This window comes from Pygocentrus nattereri, chromosome 6 (genome assembly GCF_015220715.1).
Source record: "Pygocentrus nattereri isolate fPygNat1 chromosome 6, fPygNat1.pri, whole genome shotgun sequence".
Classification (NCBI taxonomy): Eukaryota; Metazoa; Chordata; class Actinopteri; order Characiformes; family Serrasalmidae; genus Pygocentrus; species Pygocentrus nattereri.
In genome coordinates, this window is record NC_051216.1 from 1,171,530 (window position 1) to 1,198,920 (window position 27,391).

At 42.9% G+C, this 27,391-nt stretch overlaps 1 protein-coding gene across 1 annotated transcript in view; it reads left to right on the plus strand.

Annotated features, from left to right (window-relative positions):
- The first annotated feature begins 1,625 nt into the window (after window positions 1–1,625).
- Window positions 1,626–27,391, plus strand: part of LOC119263579 (poliovirus receptor homolog) — a 96,646-nt gene continuing 70,880 nt past the window's right edge. Inside the window, exons 1-2 of the mRNA XM_037539098.1 lie at window positions 1,626–1,652; window positions 1,824–1,998. Of these exons, the coding sequence (XP_037394995.1) occupies window positions 1,626–1,652; window positions 1,824–1,998 (202 nt within the window). The remainder of the gene's footprint in view (window positions 1,653–1,823; window positions 1,999–27,391) is intronic.

The following is a 27,391-nucleotide window of genomic DNA, read 5'->3' on the forward strand; positions in this document are numbered from 1 at the left end:
GAAAGCAGTGAAGATGACAGCCAGCAGATCCATCCAGGAGTCTCTCATCTGTTCACTGTTCATTAACCAGGTAAACAAAACCTGCGTGACGCATCCTTCTGGCCTCGACTCGCACAGGGACTCCATTTCCCAGAATCCCTTGGGAGATCATGTGACTGTTCAACCTCACCGTCCAACCAATCATTGATCCAACTATCCTGAATACTGATCTGTTCCACCTGTGTCATACTACCTTCCTGGTTTAGTATGTAAGCCAGGGCTTTAGAGGAGTGTCGTTTCTCCTGTAGAAATACTGAGGGTTTCCATCGGATATCAGCTGCTCTTTTTAGGTACTGGACTCTTTTTCTGGATTTCTGTTCATTGCCTTTTGTCTTGGACCTTCTGGTTATGTTTGTCCTGTTTTGCCTTTTTGCTGCTTTGGATTGGACCCACGCCTGCACTACGACTGAAGTTCTGAGCTCATCCCTTTTCTGACTGGGTCTGTCAAATTACAACCTGCTGCAGAACTTTATTACCAGTCTGTTACTGGAAGCACAGCCTTTAGAATAATGACACCACAGAACAACTATAACAGAAATAATCACACTTTTAATTAACCAGGATTCAAATCAGGATCACACTGAGAGATCAGAACCGCCTGGTTCTGGTCCGTGTTTGGATCATCATGGTGTATAACAGCACTACAGTGAATAAAGACCCTTCATAAACAGAAGCTCCTCTGACTGATCTGAGAGAATCTCTCTGACTTTAGGAGATCATTTGATGTGCTTTGAGCTCTAGAAGCTCTTTAATCCTCAGAAATCCTCCGTACGCCTCTTTAATGTTCTGTCCATAGAGCTGAAGCTGCAGTGGTGAAAGAAGAGTAAATGAACAGCTGTTAGTTCTCGTTCTCTGGAGCTCTTCTCATCGCTGGGTGAGGACGGACAACCTGGAAAACAGGAGATCTTAGGGACTTTCATGAAGCTCAACCAGAGAATGAAGGAACACACAGAGCAGACTCACAGTCAGAGTGTCGTAATCGGAGGACCTGGTGTTGGGGTTCAGAGCCGAGTACGTCTCGTCTCCACACTTCGGAGCCTTTCAGAGAGACGAGGAGAAACAGCTTCAGTTTATATTCAGGACCAGGCAGAGATTCTCTCAAGTAGGTTTAGGAGTCTGAGATCTGAGTCTAGTCTTGAGTCTTTAGTAGAGAATTATAGTTTAGTCTTATTAGCTGCTGGAACTGCACTGAACAAAAGGAAACCTTTCAGTCTGATGGAGTCAAAAACGAGTCTTTCATTACAGAAGAACCTTCAGTCTGGAGAACAGAGCGGAAGCTCCACACACAGTGAATGTGGTGTTTAAGGGAAGAACAGCTTGAAATGTTAACAGCGCACTTTAAACTCTTTTACTTTATTTAATATAAACGTAGCTCTGACAGGGGAACGAGTGCCTATTGAGCAGGGAACTCTGCTGTTAGAATCTGATACAGAAAGCAAAGTTCTAGATAAATTACACTGTAATGGAACCGGTTATCCGTTTTAGTCGGGTCTTTTCTCAGAGCCGTGTGCTTTAGGAGGTTGTTCCTACTCCTGCCCTCTAGGGGGCTCCAAAGTAGCAGTAATAGAGGAAGTCTGCCCAAGCTCATGAGCTTTCTGTGGGGAAGCGACTTGGTGGGACTCTTGCTGGTTTTCTATAGTTTGTGTGCTGGTGAACAATGTATAGCAGATACAGGCCATGCTAATACTAGCTGGCCATGCTAATCTGCTTCTAATTGTGTTATGCCAGTGCTAAGCTAGTCCCGATGCTAATACGCTAAGCTAACGCTCTTTCTGTGGCTACAGGTGGGTTTGGTGTCCCTGCAGGACTGTGAGGGGTTTCAGGCCTGGACGCTGGTAAACCTGCCTTTCCAGCCCAAGACCTTTCAGCTCAGTCTGCCCAGTTACCAGCTGTTCCTGCCGCCACTCCTATGGACCTGCACTCTGCCAGTGAGACTGATCCAGGACCTTTTCCTTCAAGGTAAATGTGATGGTAACATCAAAGGCTGCTGATTACAGCGTTTACAGCTCGCCTGGGGGGTTGATTTACTGTCGGTGGGGTGGTTGAACATTTTCATCTGGGGTAGAAGCTTCGAATTTATGGCTTTTTGTTCTCTCTCCCTCCGTCTCCCTCCCTCCTTCCCTCCCTCCCTCCGTCTCCCTCCGTCTCCCTCCCTCTCTCCCCCCCTCTCCCCCCCCCCCCCCCTCCCTCTCCCCCCCCCCTCTCCCCCCCCCCTCCCTCTCTCCCCCCCCTCTCCCCCCCCCCCCTCCCTCCCTCTCTCCCCCCCCCCCCTCCCTCCCTCTCTCCCTCCCTCCCCCTCCCTCCCTCTCTCCCTCCCTCTCTCCCTCCCTCCCCCTCCCTCCCTCTCTCCCTCCCTCTCTCCCTCTCTATCTCCCTCCCTGCTCTTTTATATTGTCCTGTATTGTTAAATTTCTGTCACTAAGCAGTTTGAATGGTTCTAGAGAGACTTTCTCTCTCAGCTGAGTTTCCCAGGCCTGATGACTGATTTCGGATGAAAGGTCTAAAGAGTTCAGATTCCTGCTGACCAGATTAATTAACACCACTGCTAAGGTGTTTTCCCCAATTGTTGGCAAGTAGTTTACCCTGCTGAACAGAAGATTTTTTACAAAAACTAGTTTATTTAAAGTAAATTAGTTCAACTTTAAACACTTCCTATGATAAACATTATCACTGCTTTTATTCAAATTGATTAAATATCATCAGTGAGGTTATTTAAGGCATATATAAGAATTTAAAATCTCATTTTCTCTCAATTCCTTTCTCTCTCTTTCTAAATCGTGCACACAGAGGTGAGGTGGGTGCGTTCAGACGGTCTTCTATTGGTAAGTTTACCTCGCTAGCCAGCTAAAGGCTTTTCCTGACCTGCTGACCATCGTGGCGACTTGCTAAGGCATTGCCAGGTCTACTGATGAAATCTTAATGCCACACCCAAGTAGTTTTCCCTGCTGAATGAAGGATTTTCCCAGGCCCGCTGTCACCACAGCCAAAGAGATTTATTAACCCTGCTGACCATCTTAGTTGTCTCAGGTCTAATGACTGACTTTATCTAGGCTAAGTAGTTTTCCAAGGCAGGAAATTCTCCATTAAAGCATAGACACAATATTGGATGGGAGTGAAATAATAACTAATGTTAAAAATATTGATATTGATGCCAAGACCTGCACATTTTGAAACTGTGCAATGCTCTTCTCACACTGTCTCTCCTATTCATATTCAATGAGCTCTCCTGTTTGCTCTTTCGTTTGACCCCCGTTCTGGCCAGTGAGCAGGTATTATTTCCTGTACTAAAATTGCACCAAGTTCAGGTTTTGTGAACGGTCTCTGTTGACGAATGAAACACCAGGAATGCAAACAGTGCTTCAGAAAACCACTCCGTACATAAATCTCTAGTAGAATATTCCGAAATCTCCTTATTAAACACGCTATCAGTATTGAACTTGAAACGCTGAAGTCAGCTTGCATTTAATTTGTTTTATATCATTTGGTGCAAATAGTCATTTTGAGAAGTTCTCTGGGCCCAAGATCTTCTCAGATGGTCTGAAAGACCGTGGAAATGTGTGTTGAGGTCAGAAGAGTCCGTGTTTCGGTTTGTTTCAGGCAAAAACAGATTTGATTTTGCTGTGCCAAGAAAGACAATCCACACTTTTATTAGCAACAGTTGCAAAAGCATCAGTGCCCATGGTGTGGGTGACCTGCATACGTGTTCCCGTTGATGCGGAGGCAAATATTGGGAAACATTTGGGAAGACATGTCCTACCGTCATGATGAAATATTTTCCCAAGCACTTCATGGTTATTTCAGCACGACAGCACCTGTCCTCATTCTGCATGTGCTACAACAGTGTGGCTTCATAGACACATGGAGCATGTGCTCAACGGAGTAGCTCAAATCCTGTATCAGGACAAGAATTCCACCCGCAAAACTGCAACAATTAGTATTTTCAGTTCCAAAATCAATAAGAAGAAAAAGGTTTCACATTAACCATCACAACATATTAGCAACCCCACTGACAGCAGCCCCAATTACTCCACACTGGAATCTCCTGGTCTGGCCAGTCAGGCAGAGACATCATAAAGGGCTGAGAGAGGAGCCTCCAGTAGCCGGTCACCAGGCTTATAAGCTGTTCCCAATATATCAGATCAACCAGTCAGCACACACCACCACACCTCCATCAGCAGCAACACCTGAAGTTTGTTGGAGACAGAAGAACAAAGGAACACAAGCATATACACGAATGAACAAACACTTTCAAAACGCGTGGTTAGATGTAACTTTTGGGTCACTACACAACTGTTAGTCTCAACAGGCTGGGCATCTCATACTATCCACCTGGTTTTAGCAGATGGGGGTGACTGAAGCACCAGGGTTCATGCAGTAAATGACTTGAGTTGCTACTGAATAATGAAACAAGTTCACGTGATCTCCCACGACTGGGTCACGCAAAGAAACAAGCGTGGGCTGCTGTTTTCTCTGCCGTCTGTATGGACACCGTAAAGAGGCAGCAGGTGAAATATTGAAGCTGAGCTCATGGATTTAAAAATGTCATCAGTGTTGTAATTTTTAGAGTTTTGTAATGTTCATAAACTCCACTGGGCCTTAAACTCGGTTTGTTGAAAAGCCTCTCGACACGGGAGTTTCCTTTACTTACTTACTGTATTTTCTTCTTCTTGCGCTTTGTTTTCAGTGGCTGTTGGAGGAGTTTGAGATCGGTAGGCCAAAAATCTGCTAATCTCCAACTGTCGATCACAAGCTCTCATTACACAGGCTGAGAATTGGGGCTAAAATCTGGGAAAACTCTCGTAGTTTAATGTGTGAGCGCTGATGTGGGTGTGAGAGTCACAGCATTTTACTTGGAAAGGGCAGAGCTGGTGTAATCGGCGTCACGGCACCAACTCAACTCAACTTTATTTGTAAAGCACTTTAAAAACAACAGAGGCTGCAACAAAGTGCTGAACACTGCAGGTATAAAACACATATAGAACAGTAAACCAATAAAACCATACCAATTAAATAATATAAGCTATAAGCAGTAAAAGTAATTATAAATAAAACCATACACAAATAAAATGCAGGAATAAAAATTATGTTAAATGAAAGGCCAAGGCAAGACAAGGCAAGTTTATTTACATAGCACATTTCATACACAACGGTCATTCAAAGTGCTTTACAAATTATAAAATACAGAAAAATGTAATTAATGTAAATAAAATAAAATTTATGTAAATAAAAAAATTTAAAAAACATAATTAAAACAATAGATTTAACAGAAGTTAATCAAATTTAAAAGGAGATAAAAAAATTAGAATAAAAATAAGAAACATGATTAAAACAATAGATATAAAGAAGTTAAATGAATGAGGCCGTTACAGGATAACAGTGGATTAAACTGAGCTAAAGGCTCAAACAGGAAGGTCTTCATTCTGGATTTAAAAGTGTGGAGTGTTGGGGCTCTTCTGATGCTCTCTGGCAACTGGTTCCATTTCAGAGCAGCGTAGCTAAACGCCGCCTCTCCGTGTTTAGTTTTTACCTTAGGCTGCACTAACTGACCAGTTCCTGATGATCTGAGAGTTCTGCCCGGCTCATATTGCTGGAGCACATCTAATAAATTTACTGGTCCTGCACCATTAAGACATTTATAGACCAGTAATAGTACCTTAAAGTCTATCCTGTAACATACTGGTATCCAGTGTAGGGATTTAAGGACAGGAGTGATGTGCTCCCTTCTTTTACTCCTAGTGAGACTCTGGCAGCTGCGTTTTGAATCAGCTGAAGCTGTTTGATTGTCTTTTTTGGGACTCCAGTTAGGAGCCCATTACAGTAATCAATCCTACTAGAAACAAAGGCGTGGATGAGTTTCTCCAGGTCTGCTTTAGCCAGAAAATCTCTGATTTTGAGGTGATAGAAAGCTGATTTGGTGACAGCTTTGACATGACTGTTAAAAGTGAGATCAGAGTCCATTTGTACACCAAGGTTACGTACTAGTTCTTTAGATTTTAGGCCTCTCGAAACTAGATAGGCAGCTAGTCTGTCTTTCATTGCTATTCCCAAATAAAATAATCTCTGTTTTATCTTTATTCAACTGCAGAAAGTTGTGTTTCATCCATTTGTTTATGTGCTCAAGGCATTTGCACAGTGAGTCTAGGGGACCGTAGTCATTTGGGCAGAGAGCCATGTAGATCTGAGTGTCATCTGCATAGCTGTGGTAAGATATCCCATAAGTATGCATGATTTCACCAAGAGGAATCATATATAAATTAAATAAGAGTGGCCCAAGAATTGAACCCTGGGGTACACCACAGGTCACTGGCACAGTCTCAGAAACATTACCTTCCATTTCCACAAAAGTTCCTTCCTTGAAGGTATGAACTGAACCATTTTAGGACAGTTCCTGAGAGTCCAACCCAGTTCTCAAGTCTATCTATGAGAATTTTGTGGTCAATGGTGTCAAAGGCAGCGCTGAGATCAAGCGGTAGTAGAACAGACATGTTTCCTGAGTCTGTATTTAGGCGAATGTCATTGATAACCTTAATTAGTGCAGTCTCAGTACTATGATTAGGTCGGAAGCCTGACTGAAATTTGTCTAGACAGCTATTTGTGGACAGAAAGTGCATAATTTGCTTGAAGACCATTTTTTCTATTATTTTTCCAATGAATGGTAGATTAGAAATTGGTCTATAATTATTTAACAGGCTTGTATCTAGAGTTTTCTTTTTCAAGAGAGGCTTCACAACTGCAGTTTTTAATGCACTCGGAAATACACCTGACATGAGTGAGGAATGTTCACTAATATTGAGGAAAAGACATTCTTTAAAAACTTGGTTGGTAATGTATCAAGACTGCAAGTGGATGATTTGAGATGACTCACTGTATCAATTAAACCTTCTTCATTAATAACACTAAACTGGGACATGTTGAACATGCTTTGCGTGGTTTTGGAGAGAAGATCGTCTCGTTGGTAGATGTAGGCGTACAGATAGCTTGTCTGATGGTGTGGATTCTAGTATTAAAACATTTTGCAAACTCATTACATTTCTCAGTTGAAACTAGCTCAGGGGCCATATATGTAGGTGGGTTTGTTAGTCTGTCAACCATCGTGAAAAGCACTTTACTATTGTTAACATTATTGTTAATAATGCTAGAGAAGAAGGATTGTCTATCCTTGCACATTATTATATTGTAACCACGCAGCCTATCTTTGAAAATCTCTTTATGTATGTGAAGGTTGGCTTTACGCCATCTGCGCTCAGCCTTTCTGCATTCTCTCTTTTGGTGCTGAACTGCAGGATCATTTCTCCGTGGAGCTTTCTGCTTGCATTGCATGGTTTTAACTCTAACTGGTGCAATCTGATCCAAAACACTGGCAGTTTTTGAGTTGAAACTTTCCAGCAGAGTATCAACAGAGCCTGATGGTTGGCAAGGTGAAGAGCACATTTTGGTCACAAAAAGTGCAGCTGTGCTGTCATTTATCTGTCTTTTCGTAAACCTAACTTGCCTGGCACTGCTGTGGATTGAAGTCCAAATTTCAAAAAATACACAGTAGTGATCAGACAATGCAACATCCATAATAGAGGCTGAAATGTTAAGACCCTTTGAGAGAACCACATCCAAAGTGTGACCATGGCAATGTGTGCTTCCAGTCACATGCTGAGAAAGTTCAAAAGATTCAAGTACATCATAGAGTCCTTTGGCGTAATTATCCTCGGGATTATCAATATGAATGTTAAAATCACCAGCAATAACAAAATGATCAAATTCAGTAGAAATAAAAGATAACATATCTGTGAAGTCATCAATAAAATTAGCATTCTACCTTGGAGGTCTGTAGACAGTTACTAATAATATTCTTTGTGCTCCTTTTAAAATCGCATCTAAATATTCAAAAGATGTGAAATCACCAAGTGGTAACTGCTTGCATTGGAAAGTATCATTAAACAGCATTGCTACACTTCCGCCTTTCTTGCCGGTGCGTGAAACGTTTAAAAAGTTCAAGTTTGGTGGCGCCGTCTCAGTTAACACAATATCAGCACTATATGAGTTTAATGTCTCTGTTAAAAGCATGAAATCAAGCCTGTGAGTTGTAATTAAATCATTAATTATATAAGACTTATTTGTAAGAGATCTGATATTCAGTAGAGCTAACTTAATAACCTGTGCACTTTGTTTCAAAGACTGTGAGTTACTTCTAACATACTGCAGGTTGGATGTATTCACAGTATCTGACCTAAACTCCTTGTTCTTTCTGCTTCTGATAAGAACTGGAATGGGAGAGATAATTGGGACACAGGGTCCATGCTTGTTTTGGAAACAAGTACCACTGATATCATCACTGTAGCAGCACTGACCCAAAAGATGTCAATTTCCTGGATTACATGGGGTGGCCTGTTCCTTTACGGTGGTGGAGGGTGGGTGGAGCTCCTGCTGGTGATGAGCTTGCGAGCGGAGCTGTCTATCTGATGGTTTATGAGCTTGTGATGTTTGGCTCACATCGAGCTAAGAGTTTCTGATTGTTTTTCATGCCGTGAATGGAGTCATCCCCAAAAACAAGGGTGTCTGCTGTAGCTACGGTCTGGAGCCTGGTGGCTCTCCTGGGATGTTCTGAATGGCTGAATCTTCTGGTTCTTTCTGGGTTGACTGTTATTGGGAAAGTCATTGAGGTCTTGCAGTGGCTCAAATCTGTTTTGCAAATGAAGTGACTGGAACTGATTTCCTCTGTGTCTGTGCTGTGATCTCCCAGCAACAACAACTTTAGCATTAGCTGGATGTGCTATGTTAGCCGGAGTGGAGGATGAAAATAAAGAACTGTATGTAGCATGTAGTTTGGGTTTAGCTCCAACGCGAACCCATTGATGGTTTTGCCCATATCTTTCAGCTGTACTCACGTTTTGGACTCATGTTCAGCCGGTCCAGCTCTATGCATCTCCACTGCTCGCTGCTCCACCAAACTCTCTGCCCACTGTCCGCTAGCATCATTCCCACACACAGATCGTCCTCGAACAGCGCTGAGATGCCATTCCTTAAACTCAGATAATTAGGTCCAAAAATTTGTTTCTAAAATGGTCATTCTTTGTAGAAGATTGTAGCAGTTCTGGCAGCACATGTGCTCTGAACCAAAGCGAAGAGGCATCTCTGCAGTCAGACTCAGCTGTGTTATTCCACCAGTGACACCAACAAAGACAAATAAAACAAAGTTGTTTCCTGCTCTACGTGCTTGGAACCTTCAGCAGATTGGCTCCTGTTTCTCTCTATTTCTTCAGCAGTAAAGAAAAGAGTAAAGAGCTCAGACAGTAGACTAGACACAGAAGCAAAGCAGGAGAGACTCACACATACATATACCAAGGAATAAAAGTGGGTTTTGAGGCTGGTTTTAAAAGTGGACAAAGAAGAGGCCTGTCTAATAAAAACTGGCAGTTCGTTCCATAATTTCGGAGCTGCTATTGAAAAGGCTCGGTCCCCTCTGAGCTTAAGCCTAGACCTCGGTACCTCCAGGAGGAGCTGATCAGCTGACCGGAGGCACCGTGTGGGCACATGCAGATGGAGGAGCTCAGAGAGGGAAGGCGGGGCAAGTCCATTTAAGGATTTAAAAACAAATAAGAGAATCTTAAAAAGAATTCTAAAATGCACAGGCAGCCAATGGAGGGAGGCCAGAATGGGAGTTATGTGCTCCCTCTTGCGTGACCCCTTTAGTAGCCGGGCAGCTGCGTTCTGCACCACCTGGAGACGTTTGAGGGAGGACTGGCTGACTCCAAAATAAAGTGCATTACAGTAATCCAGCCGTGATGTAATGAAGGCATGGATTACTGTTTCAAAGGGCTCATGTGCTAAAATGGACTTCACCTTCGCCACTTGCCTTAGGTGATAAAAGCAGGACTTCACTACTGCGCCAATCTGGTGATCCAGTTTAAAATCACTGTCCATTTTAAAACCCAAGTTAGAAATTACTTTCCTCTCATACTGCTTAAGGGGGCCCAATTCCACAAGAGTGTGGGCTCCACAGAAACCACTGGGACCAAACACCATCACTTCTATTTTATCTCCATTAAAATTTAAAAAGCTTACAGACATCCAGGCTTTAATGTCCTCGAGACATAGGAGAAGAGGTTTAATAGAAAAGGCATCTTTCTTCTTCAACGGGACATAAATCTGGGTGTCATCAGCATAGCAATGGAAAGCGATGCCATGTTTTCTTAAAATGGAACCCAGTGGGAGCAGATAGAGAGAGAACAGTAAAGGTCCTAAAACTGAGCCCTGTGGAGGATTTTGAATTCGCCAGTTTCACACACAGGGTTCTATCTGACAAATATGACCTAAACCATTCCAAAGCCACCCCGCAAATGCCCACCAAATTCTGCAATCTGGATATTAAAATGTTGTGATCCACTGTGTCAAATGCTGCAGTGAGATCTAACAACAGAAGCATCACATGATCACCAGAGTCATTGGACAGGAGGGTATCATTAAAATCCCTAATAAGTGCTGATTCTGTGCTATGACGGGTTTTAAAACCAGACTGAAAAACCTCCAGGATATTTTGTTCATCCAAATAGGATTTCAGCTGGGCATAGACCACTTTTTCCAATATTTTTGAGATAAAAGGCAGCTTGGAAATGGGCCTGTAATTAGCCAGAACTATGGGATCAAGACCAGGCTTTTTAAGCAGGGGATGCACTACTGCATGTTTAAAACTTTTGGGAACAACACCAGATGACAAACTGCTGTTAATAATGGTTAAAACCTGCTGCCCTATACTGGGAAAAACCTCTTTAAAAAAGTGAGGAGGCACAGCATCATATGGTGATCCTGAAGGCTTTATCCGGCCCACCACATCTTGCAGATTTGACAGTCACCAGCTCAAAGAATTCGAAAACAGCCAGGCTTGGGGCAGTATCAGATGGGTCAAAGGCAGGAGCTGTTATAAGAGCTCTGGCAGTGACAACCTTATCTATGAAAAAGTGCAGAAAGTGGTTACACGTTTCAGGGGAATCTTCCAAGCAGGGTGGCTGAGGGGCCCTTAGAACAGAGTCAGTGGTCTTAAACAGTACATGTGGGTTATGCTGATATGTGAATATAATTTTGACCAGATATTCCCTTTTAGCTTCTTTAATAATATTTTGATAAGAAAGCCAGCAATCTTTTAAAATTTGAAATGAAACCTGCAGTTTGTCCTTCTTCCATTTTCGCTCCGCTCTGCGACACTCCCGCTCTGCTAAGAGCTCTGTCCACCCTGAACCAGGGCTCAGGTTTAACTCGCAGCTGTCTGGGTTTCAATGGAGCCACAGAGTCTAGAATGGTTTGGCTGGAGGAGTGAAATCTGGAGCTAAGCTCCTCCGTATCAACAGGTTATTGAGTCCGGATTGTCTCTAAGCAGATTGAAGGCAGTAGAGACCTGAGCAGCAGTGAAGGGGTTAAAACTCCCACAGAGCCGAGCAGGAGCGCAAGATTTAACAGATTTAGCTCCAGATAAAACCACGTCAAATAAAACAGACATGTGATCAGAAAACCCGCTGTTACACACCTCTAGGTTTAACACAGACAAACCATAGGAAAGAACCAGATCTGAAGTATGTCCATGTTCGTGTGTGGGACCGGACACCCACTGTGTTAGATTAAAAGAGTAAATGATGTTTAAAAAGTCTGTTACCAGTGGCTTATCAGAACAGCACACATGTATGTTACAATGCACCATAGTAATGGGTGTGCATCTAAACTTTACGGCGGTCAGGACTGTCCATCCGCACTCCCGTTAACCCATAAATACTCTGCGTTGTGTTGTGGGGGATCTGTGATGCATGAAGGAAAGACTCGGAGCTCGGCCACTGCTGGGTTGGGTTCTTTATTATGGCTGGTGGTATCTGTATAAATGGATAGATAAGCTCTTAAAGCTCTGGGGTGAACACACGCAGCTCTGGGGTGAACACACGCAGCTCTGGGGTGAACACACCATGCTCTCTCTCTCATACACGCAGGTTATCAGCCTCCTCCTCTCAGCTAGCTATTCACAGAGAGAGTTAATTTAAATATTCTCTAAATTATATGGGCACACTTGCGTTTGTACAATACCGAGTTAGCATTCTACACATGAAAATAAAATGAAAAGAAACATGAATTTGTCATAGTGACAAAAACCAGCTCTGACTTAAGACCAGCTCTGTATGTAAATACAGTAACTTAAACACTGTAACTTAATAAATGCGTGTTTTAAACAGTGAACAGATATAACTGGGGGAACTACATACCTGTGTAAACAGATAGATAAGCTCTTGCGGCTCTGGGGTGAACACACACCCTGCTCTCTCTCTCTCCTACACGCAGGTTCTCAGCCTCCTGTTAGCAGAGCTGCACATGGGGGCATGAAGCCCCAGAGCACGTGTGTCAGTTATAACTCCACATAGACACTTTATAAAGTTCACTTTCAAGCTACTGCACATTTACACGCTCACAGCCCTGCTTCTAGCTTTAGCACTGGTTACTGCCCATTTTATGTTGTTTTACACGGAAAAATGTGTTTTAACACGACCATCAGAGCTACGCACCTCCTCTCAGCCAGCTATTCAGAGTGACGTGGCTGCGGCGGTGGCTCTTAAAGGGACAGTACACAATTAACCGACTCTTTAAAATAAAAGGTTCCCCAGATCAAATATGAAATACATGGAGCACAAAAACAGATATTTATACAAAAGTCAGGATTTGGTGGAATTTTAACAACAAAATCCAATAAGCATTTTTTACCTTGTTACACTGGCATGGCTTCGCCTGAAGTGTCAAAAATAAAACGCCGTGTTTGTTTAAGCTGCTGTGTGATGTTCCTTCAAATGCTTCAACTGTTTGAAACGTTTCCAAAGCAAAACCAGGTCGCTGACGATTAACCCTTTACCAGGACACACAATAAAACGTTTCAAAATGTTGAACGTCACTGAGAGAAAACGAGACCACAAAAAACTCTGACAGCAGGTTAAATGAATGAAAAGCATCAACTCTTCTAAACGGAGCTGCTCTTCATTCTGTCTGTCTCACACACGGGGGAGGGGGGCGTCCGGCAGACCATCTATACTGTCTGTTAATGTTAAATCTTCATCACTCACCGAGGAACTGGGAAAATTTCCCTCTCAGCCATTAACAGCCTGCACTGACTGACCCCCCCAACAACCAGACACAGAACGTATTACCCCTCAAAACGAACTTTATACATCCTCATTTAAATATTTGACTGTTTATTAATAGTGTGTGTAGATTCATATCACACATGTAATTTATATATTTATCATAACTATCCAGGAAAACTTCTGAAAAAATGAATCAAAGTGTCTAAAATGGAGTTGCAGTTATTTTAAACCTACATTAAGACTCCAGCTTGAAATAGTTGAAGCAGTGAAGTTTGTACATTGATGTCATGCTAACTCTGGCCTGCTGTGTCATTAACGAGTCGGTCCCTGTCCCTGCAGAATCTTTCCAATAAACGCTGATCAGAGCAGACTAATGGAGTCATGTGATCTTCTGTACATCACACCTCCTCTGATATGGATCAAAGACTGGAGTACATTGTTGTGGGTAAATGTTTAGTATTGAGAAAATTGTTGTTGAATATTTGAACATTTTAAAATGATCACCGATTAGCCTCACGACACACCAGGTCTGAGGAAGCACTCAGGTTTTGAGAGCTGGCTAGTTGCTGTTTGTTAAATATGAGAAATTAATATTGAGAACTTTGTTCCACACCTGTGATCAAGAGTGGAAAGTCAGTAACTAGATATGAGTTTTATCCTAATATGCGCTTTTGACCTTTTACTCCAGTCCGCGAGAAGTAACTGTGGTCTTCATCGCAGCTTCAGGCTCCTTTGTGGGTTTAGCGTTCAGTGCAATCCAGCAAGATGAGGGGAGAATATCTGAAAGTGAAGGTAAAGTGATGCAGGTCAAGGGTCAGTGTGGAGCTTATTGTGCTGTAAGAATTCTCCAAAAATAGAAGATAAAAGTCCAAGAAGTTCCAGGTTTAAATCAGACAAACAGATATGCACTTACCTTCTCATTCCTTCATTCCTTCCTTCATTCATTCCTTCATTCATTCATTCACTCACTAGCTATAAACTATTTTTGTCCTTTTAGATTTTTATGTCCTTTAGATGTTTGACATGCAGTAGATGTACCTGGAGCTGCTCTATTTGTCTTTATCATGAAAGTTATCCTTCTTTATGTGGCAGTGCAAATTACGAGCACCACTTCCTTAATCTGTCAGACTGTATGACAGTATAAAAGAGACCTGCCTAGTTTTTCTGGCTTCAGTCTGTGAACCATGTGCAAGATCGATATAGACGTTCTGCTGGAGGCTCTCTCAGCCCTCACCGGAGCCACAGTGAAGCCACTTAGTGACTTCAAAGGAGGCACCAGGATTATTATTCTGTCCATTGACAATTATCTTCCCAATGTCTTTGGTGTGGGGCTTAATTCACAGAACATAAATGCTCCAAATGCTTCTTCTAAGTCATCTTTGCCTGAACTGATGACCACCCTGTCTCTAACCTCCGAGTCTGAAGATGCAGCTTTGCGGAAGGAGCTTTTTGTGGACATGGACAATTTCTTTGATCCAAAGTTTGATTGTGATTTCAGGCGCAAAAAAGATTCCTCCAAGTGCTGCCGTGGTGGTGAGACATACGTGCGTCCTTGGGGGTGGTACCGCTTTGCGCTGAAGGTGCTGAATAAATACTCCGATGGAAATGCCTGGCTGGGGAAAGATGGATGGAGGAGCCACTCTGATGATGGAGAATGGCCAGTTTCCTTCCATGGAACGGGCATTGAAGCAGCTAAAGGCATCACAATGTCTAATTACACAGCTGGACCTCGTCAGGCTTACGGGCGAGGCATCTACTCAACTCCTGATATTAAGATTGCAGAAGATTACGCAATGACCAAGAAGTTCACATCAAAGAATGGAAAGACTTACGAGGTCATCATGCAGAACAGGATCAACCCTGACAGGAGGACTAAAACAGCGAAAAAAGACTATTGGCTCATCAAAATTCCTGATGGAACCCCACCAGCGGAGGAGAAGGAGATTGTCGAGGAGTCCATCCGTCCTTATGGCATCCTGATTAAAGAGGTGTAAATCACAAACCCAAATACAGAGAAATGATTGCAGACTCCTTTTGACGCTTATTGATTAGAAACTCCACAGGTTTTACATTTTGAGTAACTTTCTTTTCATGGGGTTAACAGATTTGTTAGTATGAACTTTTACAAGATCCAGGGTTTCCTTCAAGGTCGGGGGGGTGTGGTTATATTCTCTAAACGCTCTGTTCATCGCTCCGTGTTAGATTCTCTATAGGCTCTGTTCATCTCTATGTGTTAGATTCTCTATAGGCTCTGTTCATCTCTCCATACACTTTCTTTAACTTTCCCAATGCTTCTTTTCACCCGCGTGAAGAGAAACGGTGGAGAAGTTATTCCTGCTGAAGTGGCCAGTTCTTCAGACCTGTGTACCAAAGAAAATCTGATACTTGTTCTTTGTTTCACGAGAAACACGTTTATCTCTTCATTAAAGATTCCTCTGATGTGAGTCATGGAAATTCGTGACACAGACAAACAGAAAACTGAAAGCAATGCAGATTGAGCAGTGTGTTGACTTAAATGCCCCGTGGCAACAGGAGCGCCTGGGTGTGTTGTTGCTGAAGAAAAATACCACAGTCACTCCTTAATGGGGAGTGGGGTGGGTTTTAGGGGGTACAGTGGATTGTGTGTTCATTAATTATGTTGAATTTCAGTTGTTACGCTACATTTGTCGACATGTTAAAGTTTAAAGAAGACAGGGCACAATTTTTGTGATGGTGCTGAAATAAACAAAAAGTTCAAATTGTATCTCTCTAAATAAAATATGATAGTTCTGGTTCTTTTCCTGTGAACTAAATATTTCACTGGTCTCATTTTACAGATATTTGTCAAACATTATAAATGAAAATAGTGGCAACGCAGTTATTACTTCTTTATTTTGCTAAACAGTTACACACTACCTGCTAAATGTTATTTCACAAGACACTGTTTTTAATATTGTGGAAATAAACTGGGTCAAAGTTCACACCTAGCTGTTTTGCTTGATGTGTAATGTAATATTATGGTTTTCAATATAATCTATGGTCAACTTAGGAAAGAATTCTTAATGTGCTCAGATGTAATAAACACAAAGGGCACATAATATGATAATGAACACAAGACAATAAAAACAACCGTGAACAAACAGGACAGTGAATGTGATGTTGAACACACAGGACAGTGAATATGATGTTGAACACACAGGACAGTGAATGTGATGTTGAACACACAGGACAGTGAATGTGATAAAACAGCCATTAGGTGTGTACTTTGTGTACTTCTGGTGCCGGTCCCAAGCCCAGATAAATGGTGAGGCTTGCATCAGGAAGGGCATCTGGGTGTAAAACTTGTGCCAAAACTATCATGCTGATCACAAATGTCTTCAAAGGACATGTTGGTGAAGGGAACAGAGGGGATGAAGAGGTGCTGGGTATGTATGGTGTGAAAGACAGAAATGCAGAAGGTCAGATGGTTGTAGATTTTGCAGAGAGAATGGAAATGGCTGTGGTGAACACGTATTTTCAGAAGAGGGAAGAACACAGGGTGACAAGAGTGGAGGGAGGTGCACACAGGTGGATTATATCCTTAGCAGGAGATGCCATCTAAAGGAGATTGGAGATTGTAAAGTGGTGCCAGGGGAAAGTGAAGCAAGGCAGCATAGGGTGGTTGTCTGTAGAATGATATTAGAAACAAAGAAGAGGAAGAGAGTGAAGACAGAGCCAAAGATTAGATGGTGGAAGCTGAAGGAGGAGGATGGCTGCAGGCAGTTCAGGGAAAAATTGCAACAGGCCCTTGGGGGCAGTGAGGAGCTACCTGAGGACTGGGAAACTACAGCCAAGGTGGTGAGAGAAACTGGCAAGAATGTGTTGGGTGTTTCGTCTGGTCAGAGGAAAGAAGACAAGGAAAGTTGGTGGTGGAATGAGGAAGTCCAGGAGAGTATTCAGAAGAAGAAGGCAGCTAAGAAAAAGTGGGATAACCAGAGAGATGAAGGAAGTAGGCAGGAGTTCTGTGAGGCTAGTCGCATAGTGAAGAGAATGGTGGCAAAGGCAAAGGCTCAGGCCTATGATGAGCTGTATGAGAGGCTGGACAGTAAAGAAGGAGTTTAAGGACTTGTATCGTTTGGCTAAACAGAGAGATAGAGCTGGAAAGGATGTATAGCAGGTTAGGCTGATAAAGGATAGAGAGGGAAATGTACTAGTGAGTGAACAGAGAGTGTTGAGTAGATGGAAGGAGTACTTTGAAGAACTAATGAATGAGGAAAACGAGAGAGAGAGGAGGACAACGGGGGGACAGATGGTGGATCAGGAAGTGCAGAGAATTAGTAAGGTGGAAGTGAGGGCAGCTTTAAAAAGGATGAAGAATGGAAAGGCAGTTGGTCCAGATGACATACCTGTGGAGATATGGAGATGTTTAGGAGAGAAGGCAGTGGACTTTTTAACCAGGTTGTTCTACAAAATCCTGGAGAGTGAGAGGATGCCTGAGGAGTGGAGAAGCAGTGTACTGGTCCCCATTTTTAAGAACAAGGGTGATGTGCAGAGCTGCAGTAACTACAGAGGTATAAAGTTGATGAGCCACACCATGAAGGTATGGGAAAGAGTTGTTGAAACAAGGCTAAGGCGAGAGGTCCAGATCAGTGAGCAGCAGTTTGGTTTCATGCCCAGAAAGAGCACCACAGATGCAGTTTTTGCGTTGAGAGTGTTGGTAGAGAAGTACAGAGAAGGTCATAAGGAGCTGCATTGTGTCTTTGTGGATCTAGAGAAGGCAGATGATAGGGTGCCAAGAGAGGAACTGTGGTACTGTATGAGGAAGTCAGGTGTAGCTGAAAAGTATGTTAGGGTGGTGCAGGACATGTATGAGGATAGTGAGACAGTGGTGAGGTGTGCAGTTGGAGTGACAAATGGTTTCGAGGTGAAGGTGGGGTTACATCAGGGATCACCTTTGAGCCCCTTCTTGTTTGCATTGGTGATGGACAGGTTGAGAGATGAGGTCAGGCAGGAGGCTCCATGGACCATGATGTTTGCAGATGACATTGTAATCTGTGGTGAGAGTAGAGAGCAGGTGGAAGAGAATCTGGAGAGGTGGAGGTTTGCACTGGAGAGGAGAGGAATGAAGGTCAGTAGAGACAAGACGGAATACATGTGTGTGAATGAGAGGGAGGCAGGTGGAAAGGTGAAGATGCAAGGAGTAGAGGTCGTAAAGGTGGATGACTTCAAATATCTTGGGTCAACCATCCAGAGAAATGGACAGTGTAGAAAAGAGGTGAAGAAGAGGGTGCAGGCAGGATGGAGTGGGTGGAGACGGGTGTCAGGGCTGATGTGTGACAGAAGGATAGCAGCAAGAGTGAAAGGGAAGGTCTACAAGACAGCAGTGTGTCCTGCTATGATGTTTGGTTTGGAGACTGTGGCTCTGTCTAAAAGACAGGAGGCTGAGCCGGAGGTGGCGGAGATGAAGATCCTGAGATTTTCGTTGGGAGTGACAAGGCTGGACAAGATTAGAAATGAGCAGATCAGAGGGACGGTGAAGGTGGAGCAGTTTGGAGATAAAGCCAGAGAGGCCAGGTTGAGATGGTTTGGACATGTGTTGAGGAGGAATAGTGGATATATTGGTCAAAGAATGTTGGAGATGGAGCTGCCAGGTAGAAGGAGAAGAGGTAGACCTCAGAGAAGGTTTATGGATGTAGTGAAGGTGGACATGGAGATGGTTGGTGTGAAAGTAGAGGAGGCAGTGGATAGGGCAAGATGGAGGCAGATGATCCGCTGTGGCGACCCCTAAAGGGAGCAGCCGAAAGAAGAAGAAGAAGCACAGTGAATGTGATAATGAACACACAAGAAATTAAATATGATAATGAGCATTTTTATCTCTCCAAATAGTCTATTTAACTATCAAATTCTCAATTTAACTCTTCATATACTCTGTTTAAGTCTCCAAATTCTCTATTTAACTCTTCACATACTTTATTTAACTCTCCAAACACTCTATTTAATTCTCTGTATACTTTATTTACTTCTCCAAATACTTGGTTTAACTTTCCAAATACTCTATTTAACTCTGCATATGCTCTGTTTAACTCTCCATATACTCTATTTAACTCTATATATACTCTATTTAACTTTGCATATACTCTGTTTAACTCTCCATATTCTCGGTTTAACTCTCCATATACTCTGTTTAAATCTGGATATACTCTATTTATCCCTCCAAATACTGTGTTTAACTCTACATATTCTCTATTTAACTCTACATTTACTCTTATTAACTCTGCATATACTCTATTTAATTCTACAAATACTGTATTTAACTCTCCATATATTTTATTTAACTCTGCATATACTCTATTTATCTCTCCAAATACTCTGTTTAACTCTCCTTATACTCTATTTAACTCTCCATATACTCTATTTAATTCTACCTATACTCTATTTAACTCTCCCATCATGGATGGATTGAGAAAATGGCCAAAAATGACTGCGAGAAAAGTCTGATTCCATTGACTTACATTGAAAGTATGTATTTTTTCCCATCTCCTGTAAAGTTACCATATTGCAGATACGAGGTTTTGTTCCGACAGCAGTGATCTGGTTAATAAATTCTTCATATACTCTATTTAACCCTGCTTACGGCCTGTTAAACTCTCCATACACTTTCTTTAACTTTCCCAATGCTTCTTTTCACCTGCGTGAAGAGAAACGGTGGAGAAGTTATTCCTGTTGAAGTGGCCTGTTCTTCAGACCTGTGTACCAAAGAAAATCTGATACTTGTTCTTTGTTTCACGAGAAACACGTTTATCTCTTCATTAAAGATTCCTCTGATGTGAGTCATGGAAATTCGTGACACAGACAAACAGAAAACTGAAAGCAATGCAGATTGAGCAGTGTGTTGACTTAAATGCCCCGTGGCAACAGGAACGCCTGGGTGTGTTGTTGCTGAAGAAAAATACCACAGTCACTCCTTAATGGGGAGTGAGGTGGGTTTTAGGGGGTACAGTGGATTGTGTGTTCATTAATTATGTTGAATTTCAGTTGTTACGCTGCTCCTCAATCTGAGGTTCAACTATCAATGGGAGTCTTCTGTCCAGCCCCTTGGTATAAACTTTCCCATGGAGGCTGAGCAGTGTGACACCCTGGTAGTTGGCACACTCCCTCCAGTCGCCTTTCTAAGGGTACTGTTACTGAGGTTCATGTGACATTTAAGAGGCATGTCAACCACAATAGGCCAACAACCTTAAGCATTTCTGAGCCACTCTCATCCTCCCCTGGTGCCTTTGCCACTGAAGAGCTTGCCAACTACCTCAGTGACCTCCAAAATGGAACCTTGTGACAAGCACATTGAATACAGATCTACTATATTTTACTGTACGTGTGACTTTCATAGTGGATTACCGGTGGAAAAGAGGGTGATTCTAATTTTCTTTTATGAACCACATACCCTGTGGGTGGGGACGAGATGGGCCAGTCAACCAATCGGAGAGGAGAGGAGAATCCAAAACAAGAGTGAGAAAGATGGCGGCAGAGAGAATTCTGGCATGGTGATTGAGCGTGGGCAGTTTCGCCTTGGATCTATTTTCTCTGTTTTTTTGAGGCTCATTCTTTGCAGTTGTGTGCACAACTTTTGCTGTTGGTGGCTTTATTTTTTCATGGAAAGAAGGAAGTCGAAGGAAGGAGTAACCCAGGATTCAACGTGGAACTTGAGCCCGTCGGGGCTCTGCGTGTTCGTTATCACACACGCTCTCTCTGCCATTCGACTTTCGCTCATGGAGAACTGCGTACATAATGGCTCTGAATCTATCAACAGACCATTCCCAACACCTCCAGCACCTGGATGCGGTCTTCACCAAATTGCATCAAGCCCAACTAACTCAACGTAAAAAAGGGTCATCTTTTCCAGATGCAAATCACCTTCCTGGGACATGTTATGTCAGGTCGAGGAGTTGAAGTGGACCTGGACAAGGTAACAGCCATTTGTAGGTACCCAACTCCAACTGACCTTAAGAGTCTTCAGAGGTTCTTGGGCTTGGTTGGCTGGTATCATAAATTCATCCCTAACCTGGCTCCGCTGAACAACTTAAAGAAGAAAGGCATGTGTTGGGAATGGTCTGTGGACTGTCAAGAAGCCTTCACAAAAATGAAAAAGGCTTTTTAATCTGCTCCAGTGCTGGCTCAACCAAGGCTCAATGTCACTTTTCAGGTTCAAACTGACGCTAGTGATGTGGGACTGGGGGCTGATCTTACCCAAGAAATTGGGGGTGAGGAGAAGGCCATTGCGTATGCCTCTTGGTTACTACAAGGAGCAAAGCAGAGATATTCCACCTCAGAAAAATAATGCTTGGCCGTTGTATGGGCAGTAGAAAAATGGCGGCATTATCTAGAGGGATCAGTGTTTGATATCTTCACATCATCATAGCGCCCTTACATGGGCATTCAACTCCCCCAGGACTGTGTCTAGATTGACCCGATGGACTCTAAGACTCCAAGCTTTTGATTTCAGAGTGCATTATAGGAAAGGTTGTTGCAACATTGTGCCAGATGCTCTATCAAGAGCTCCATCTACTTCAGAAGGAAACATCTGTGTTGCAGTGGCCAGTACCTATTGGTGTGATTTACCAACCTCACTGCATGTCATTGGTGTAGCTCAGAAAAGCAGTCAGATCTGTGAGCAAGTGAAGGAATCTTATCAGAGTACCAAAATAGGTCGAGTGCACTACCAAGAACAGCAAGGGGTTTTATATTGGGCATGCCTACCAGGTTCGGAGGATACAATTATCAGTTAGTGGTGCCTTAAGAATTAACCTGTCAATTCCTACAGTACTTCCATAATAGCCCTTTTGGGGGTCACCTTGGCTGGATGAAAACACTCAGGAAGATTCTGGAGGTGGCTTGGTGGCCTACTATGAAAGGAGATGTCTGGAAATATGTAAAGGAGTGTGTGACTTGTCAACAGTATAAGAGTGCCAATACTAAATCAGCTGGACTAATGCAACAAATCAAGGTCCATCAACCAGGAGAAATGATTGGAGTAGACTTTATGAGTCCTTTGCCTTTGAGTCATTCCAGGAACACTATGCTGATGGTTGTTGTGGATTATTATTCCAAATGGGTGGAATTATTCCCCTTAAAAGACGCAAAGGCTCATGATAACAGGTGAGAGTTCATAATAACAGACGCAGAGCTGACAGAGATCATAATAACAGACGCATCATTATAGATCATTATAACAGACGCAGAGCTGAGAGAGATCATAATAACAGACGCAGAGCCAAGAGAGTTCATAATAACAGACGCATCATTATAGATCATTATAACAGACGCAGAGCTGAGAGAGATCATAATAACAGACGCAGAGCCGAGAGAGTTCATAATAACAGACGCAGAGCTGAGAGATCATAATAACAGATGCAGAGCTGAGAGAGTTCATAATAACAGACGCAGAGCTGAGAGAGATCATGATAACAGACGCAGAGCTGAGAGAGATCATAATAACAGACGCAGAGCCGAGAGAGTTCATAATAACAGATGCAGAGCTGAGAGAGTTTATAATGACAGACGCAGAGTTGAGAGAGATCATAATAACAGACGCAGAGCTGAGAGAGATCATGATAACAGACGCAGAGCTGAGAGAGATCATAATAACAGACGCAGAGCTGAGAGAGATCATAATAACAGACGCAGAGCTGAGAGAGTTCATAATAACAGACGCAGAGCTGAGAGATCATAATAACAGACACAGAGCTGAGAGAGATCATAATAACAGACGCAGAGCTGAGAGAGATCATAATAACAGACGCAGAGCTGAGAGAGATCATAATAACAGACGCAGAGCTGAGAGAGATCATAATAACAGACGCAGAGCTGAGAGAGATCATAATAACAGACGCAGAGCTGAGAGAGATCATAATAACAGACGCAGAGCTGAGAGAGATAATGATAACAGACGCAGAGCTGAGAGAGATCATGATAACAGACGCAGAGCTGAGAGAGTTCATAATAACAGACGCAGAGCCGAGAGAGTTCATAATAACAGACGCAGAGCTGAGAGATCATAATAACAGACGCAGAGCTGAGAGATCATAATAACAGACGCAGAGCTGAGAGATCATAATAACAGACGCAGAGCTGAGAGATCATAATAACAGACGCAGAGCTGAGAGATCATAATAACAGACGCAGAGCTTAGAGAGTTCATAATAACAGACGCAGAGCTGAGAGAGATCATAATAACAGACGCAGAGCTGAGAGAGATCATAATAACAGACGCAGAGCTGAGAGAGATCATAATAACAGACGCAGAGCTGAGACAGATCATAATAACAGACGCAGAGCTGAGAGATCATAATAACAGACGCAGAGCCGAGAGAGTTCATAATAACAGACGCAGAGCCGAGAGAGTTCATAATAACAGACGCAGAGCTGAGAGATCATTATAACAGACGCAGAGCCGAGAGAGATCATAATAACAGATGCAGAGCTGAAAAAGATCATAATAACAGACGCAGAGGTGAGAGTTCATAATAACAGACGCAGAGCTGACAGAGATCATAATAACAGACGCAGAGCTGAGAGAGTTCATAATAACAGATGCATCATTATAGATCATTATAACAGACGCAGAGCTGAGAGAGATCATAATAACAGACGCAGAGCTGAGAGAGATCATAATAACAGACGCAGAGCTGAGAGAGATAATGATAACAGACGCAGAGCTGAGAGAGATCATGATAACAGACGCAGAGCTGAGAGAGTTCATAATAACAGACGCAGAGCCGAGAGAGTTCATAATAACAGACGCAGAGCTGAGAGATCATAATAACAGACGCAGAGCTGAGAGATCATAATAACAGACGCAGAGCTGAGAGATCATAATAACAGACGCAGAGCTGAGAGATCATAATAACAGACGCAGAGCTGAGAGATCATAATAACAGACGCAGAGCTGAGAGATCATAATAACAGACGCAGAGCTTAGAGAGTTCATAATAACAGACGCAGAGCTGAGAGAGATCATAATAACAGACGCAGAGCTGAGAGAGATCATAATAACAGACGCAGAGCTGAGAGAGATCATAATAACAGACGCAGAGCTGAGAGAGATCATAATAACAGACGCAGAGCTGAGACAGATCATAATAACAGACGCAGAGCTGAGAGATCATAATAACAGACGCAGAGCCGAGAGAGTTCATAATAACAGACGCAGAGCCGAGAGAGTTCATAATAACAGACGCAGAGCTGAGAGATCATTATAACAGACGCAGAGCCGAGAGAGATCATAATAACAGATGCAGAGCTGAAAAAGATCATAATAACAGACGCAGAGGTGAGAGTTCATAATAACAGACGCAGAGCTGACAGAGATCATAATAACAGACGCAGAGCTGAGAGAGTTCATAATAACAGATGCATCATTATAGATCATTATAACAGACGCAGAGCTGAGAGAGATCATAATAACAGACGCAGAGCTGAGAGAGATCATAATAACAGACGCAGAGCTGAGAGAGATAATGATAACAGACGCAGAGCTGAGAGAGATCATGATAACAGACGCAGAGCTGAGAGAGTTCATAATAACAGACGAAGAGCCGAGAGAGTTCATAATAACAGATGCAGAGCTGAGAGATCATAATAACAGACGCAGAGCTGAGAGATCATAATAACAGACGCAGAGCTTAGAGAGTTCATAATAAGACGCAGAGCTGAGAGATCATAATAACAGACACAGAGCTGAGAGAGATCATAATAACAGACGCAGAGCTGAGAGAGATCATATTAACAGACGCAGAGCTGAGAGAGATCATATTAACAGACGCAGAGCTGAGAGAGATCATAATAACAGACGCAGAGCTGAGAGAGATCATAATAACAGACGCAGAGCTGAGAGAGATCATAATAACAGACGCAGAGCTGAGACAGATCATAATAACAGACGCAGAGCTGAGAGATCATAATGACAGACGCAGAGCTGAGAGAGTTCATAATAACAGATGCAGAGCTGAGAGAGATCATAATAACAGACGCAGAGCCGAGAGAGTTCATAATAACAGACGCAGAGCCGAGAGAGTTCATAATAACAGACGCAGAGCTGAGAGATCATTATAACAGACGCAGAGCTGAGAGAGATCATAATAACAGATGCAGAGCTGAGAGAGTTCATAATAACAGATGCAGAGCCGAGAGAGATCATAATAACAGACGCAGAGCCGAGAGAGATCATAATAACAGACGCAGAGCCGAGAGAGTTCATAATAACAGACGCAGAGCTGAGAGATCATTATAACAGACGCAGAGCTGAGAGAGATCATAATAACAGATGCAGAGCTGAGAAAGATCATAATAACAGACGCAGAGGTGAGAGTTCATAATAACAGACGCAGAGCTGACAGAGATCATAATAACAGACGCAGAGCTGAGAGAGTTCATAATAACAGATGCATCATTATAGATCATTATAACAGACGCAGAGCTGAGAGAGATCATAATAACAGACGCAGAGCTGAGAGAGATCATAATAACAGACGCAGAGCCGAGAGAGTTCATAATAACAGACGCATCATTATAGATCATTATAACAGACGCAGAGCTGAGAGAGATCATAAGAACAGACGCAGAGCCGAGAGAGTTCATAATAACAGACGCAGAGCTGAGAGAGATCATAATAACAGACGCAGAGCTGAGAGAGATCATAACAGACGCAGAGCTAAGAGAGATCATAATAACAGATGCAGAGCTGAGAGAGATCATAATAAGACGCAGAGCTGAGAGAGATCATGATAACAGACGCAGAGCTGAGAGAGTTCATAATAACAGACGCAGAGCTGAGAGTTCACAATAACAGACGCAGAGCCGAGAGAGTTCATAATAACAGACGCAGAGCTGACAGAGATCATAATAAGACGCAGAGCTGAGAGAGATCATGATAACAGACGCAGAGCTGAGAGAGTTCATAATAACAGACGCAGAGCTGAGAGATCATTATAACAGACGCAGAGCTGAGAGATCATTATAACAGACGCAGAGCTGAGAGAGTTCATAATAACAGACGCAGAGCTGAGAGATCATTATAACAGACGCAGAGCTGAGAGAGATCATAAGAACAGACGCAGAGCTGCGAGAGTTCATAATAACAGACGCAGAGCCGAGAGAGTTCATAATAACAGACGCAGAGCTGAGAGAGATCATCATAACAGAAGCAGAGCTGAGAGATCATAATAACAGACGCAGAGCTGCGAGAGTTCATAATAACAGACGCAGAGCTGCGAGAGTTCATAATAAGATTCAGAGCTGAGAGAGATCATAATAACAGACGCAGAGCTGAGAGTTCATAATAACAGACGCAGAGCCGAGAGAGTTCATAATAACAGACGCAGAGCTGAGAGAGATCATAATAACAGATGCAGAACTGAGAGAGATCATAATAACAGACGCAGAGCTGACAGAGATCATAATAACAGACGCAGAGCTGAGAGATCATAATAGCAGACGCAGAGCTGAGAGATCATGATAACAGACGCAGAGCTGAGAGAGATCATAATAACAGACGCAGAGCTGAGAGAGTTCATAATAACAGACGCAGAGCCGAGAGAGTTCATAATGACAGACGCAGAGCTGAGAGATCATAATAGCAGACGCAGAGCTGAGAGATCATAATAACAGACGCAGAGCTGAGAGATCATAATAACAGACGCAGAGCTGAGAGAGATCATAATAACAGACGCAGAGCTGAGAGATCATAATAACAGACGCAGAGCTGAGAGAGATCATAATAACAGACGCAGAGCTGAGAGATCATAACAGACGCAGAGCCGAGAGAGTTCATAATAACAGACGCAGAGCTGAGAGAGATCATAATAACAGACGCAGAGCTGAGAGAGATCATGATAACAGACGCAGAGCTGAGAGAGATCATGATAACAGACGCAGAGCTGAGAGAGTTCATAATAACAGACGCAGAGCTGACAGAGATCATAATAACAGACGCAGAGCTGAGAGAGTTCATAATAACAGATGCATCATTATAGATCATTATAACAGACGCAGAGCTGAGAGAGATCATAATAACAGACGCAGAGCCGAGAGAGTTCATAATAACAGACGCAGAGCTGAGAGAGATCATAATAACAGATGCAGAACTGAGAGAGATCATAATAACAGACGCAGAGCTGAGAGAGATCATATTAACAGACGCAGAGCTGAGAGAGATCATATTAACAGACGCAGAGCTGAGAGAGATCATAATAACGGACGCAGAGCTGAGAGAGATCATAATAACAGACGCAGAGCTGAGA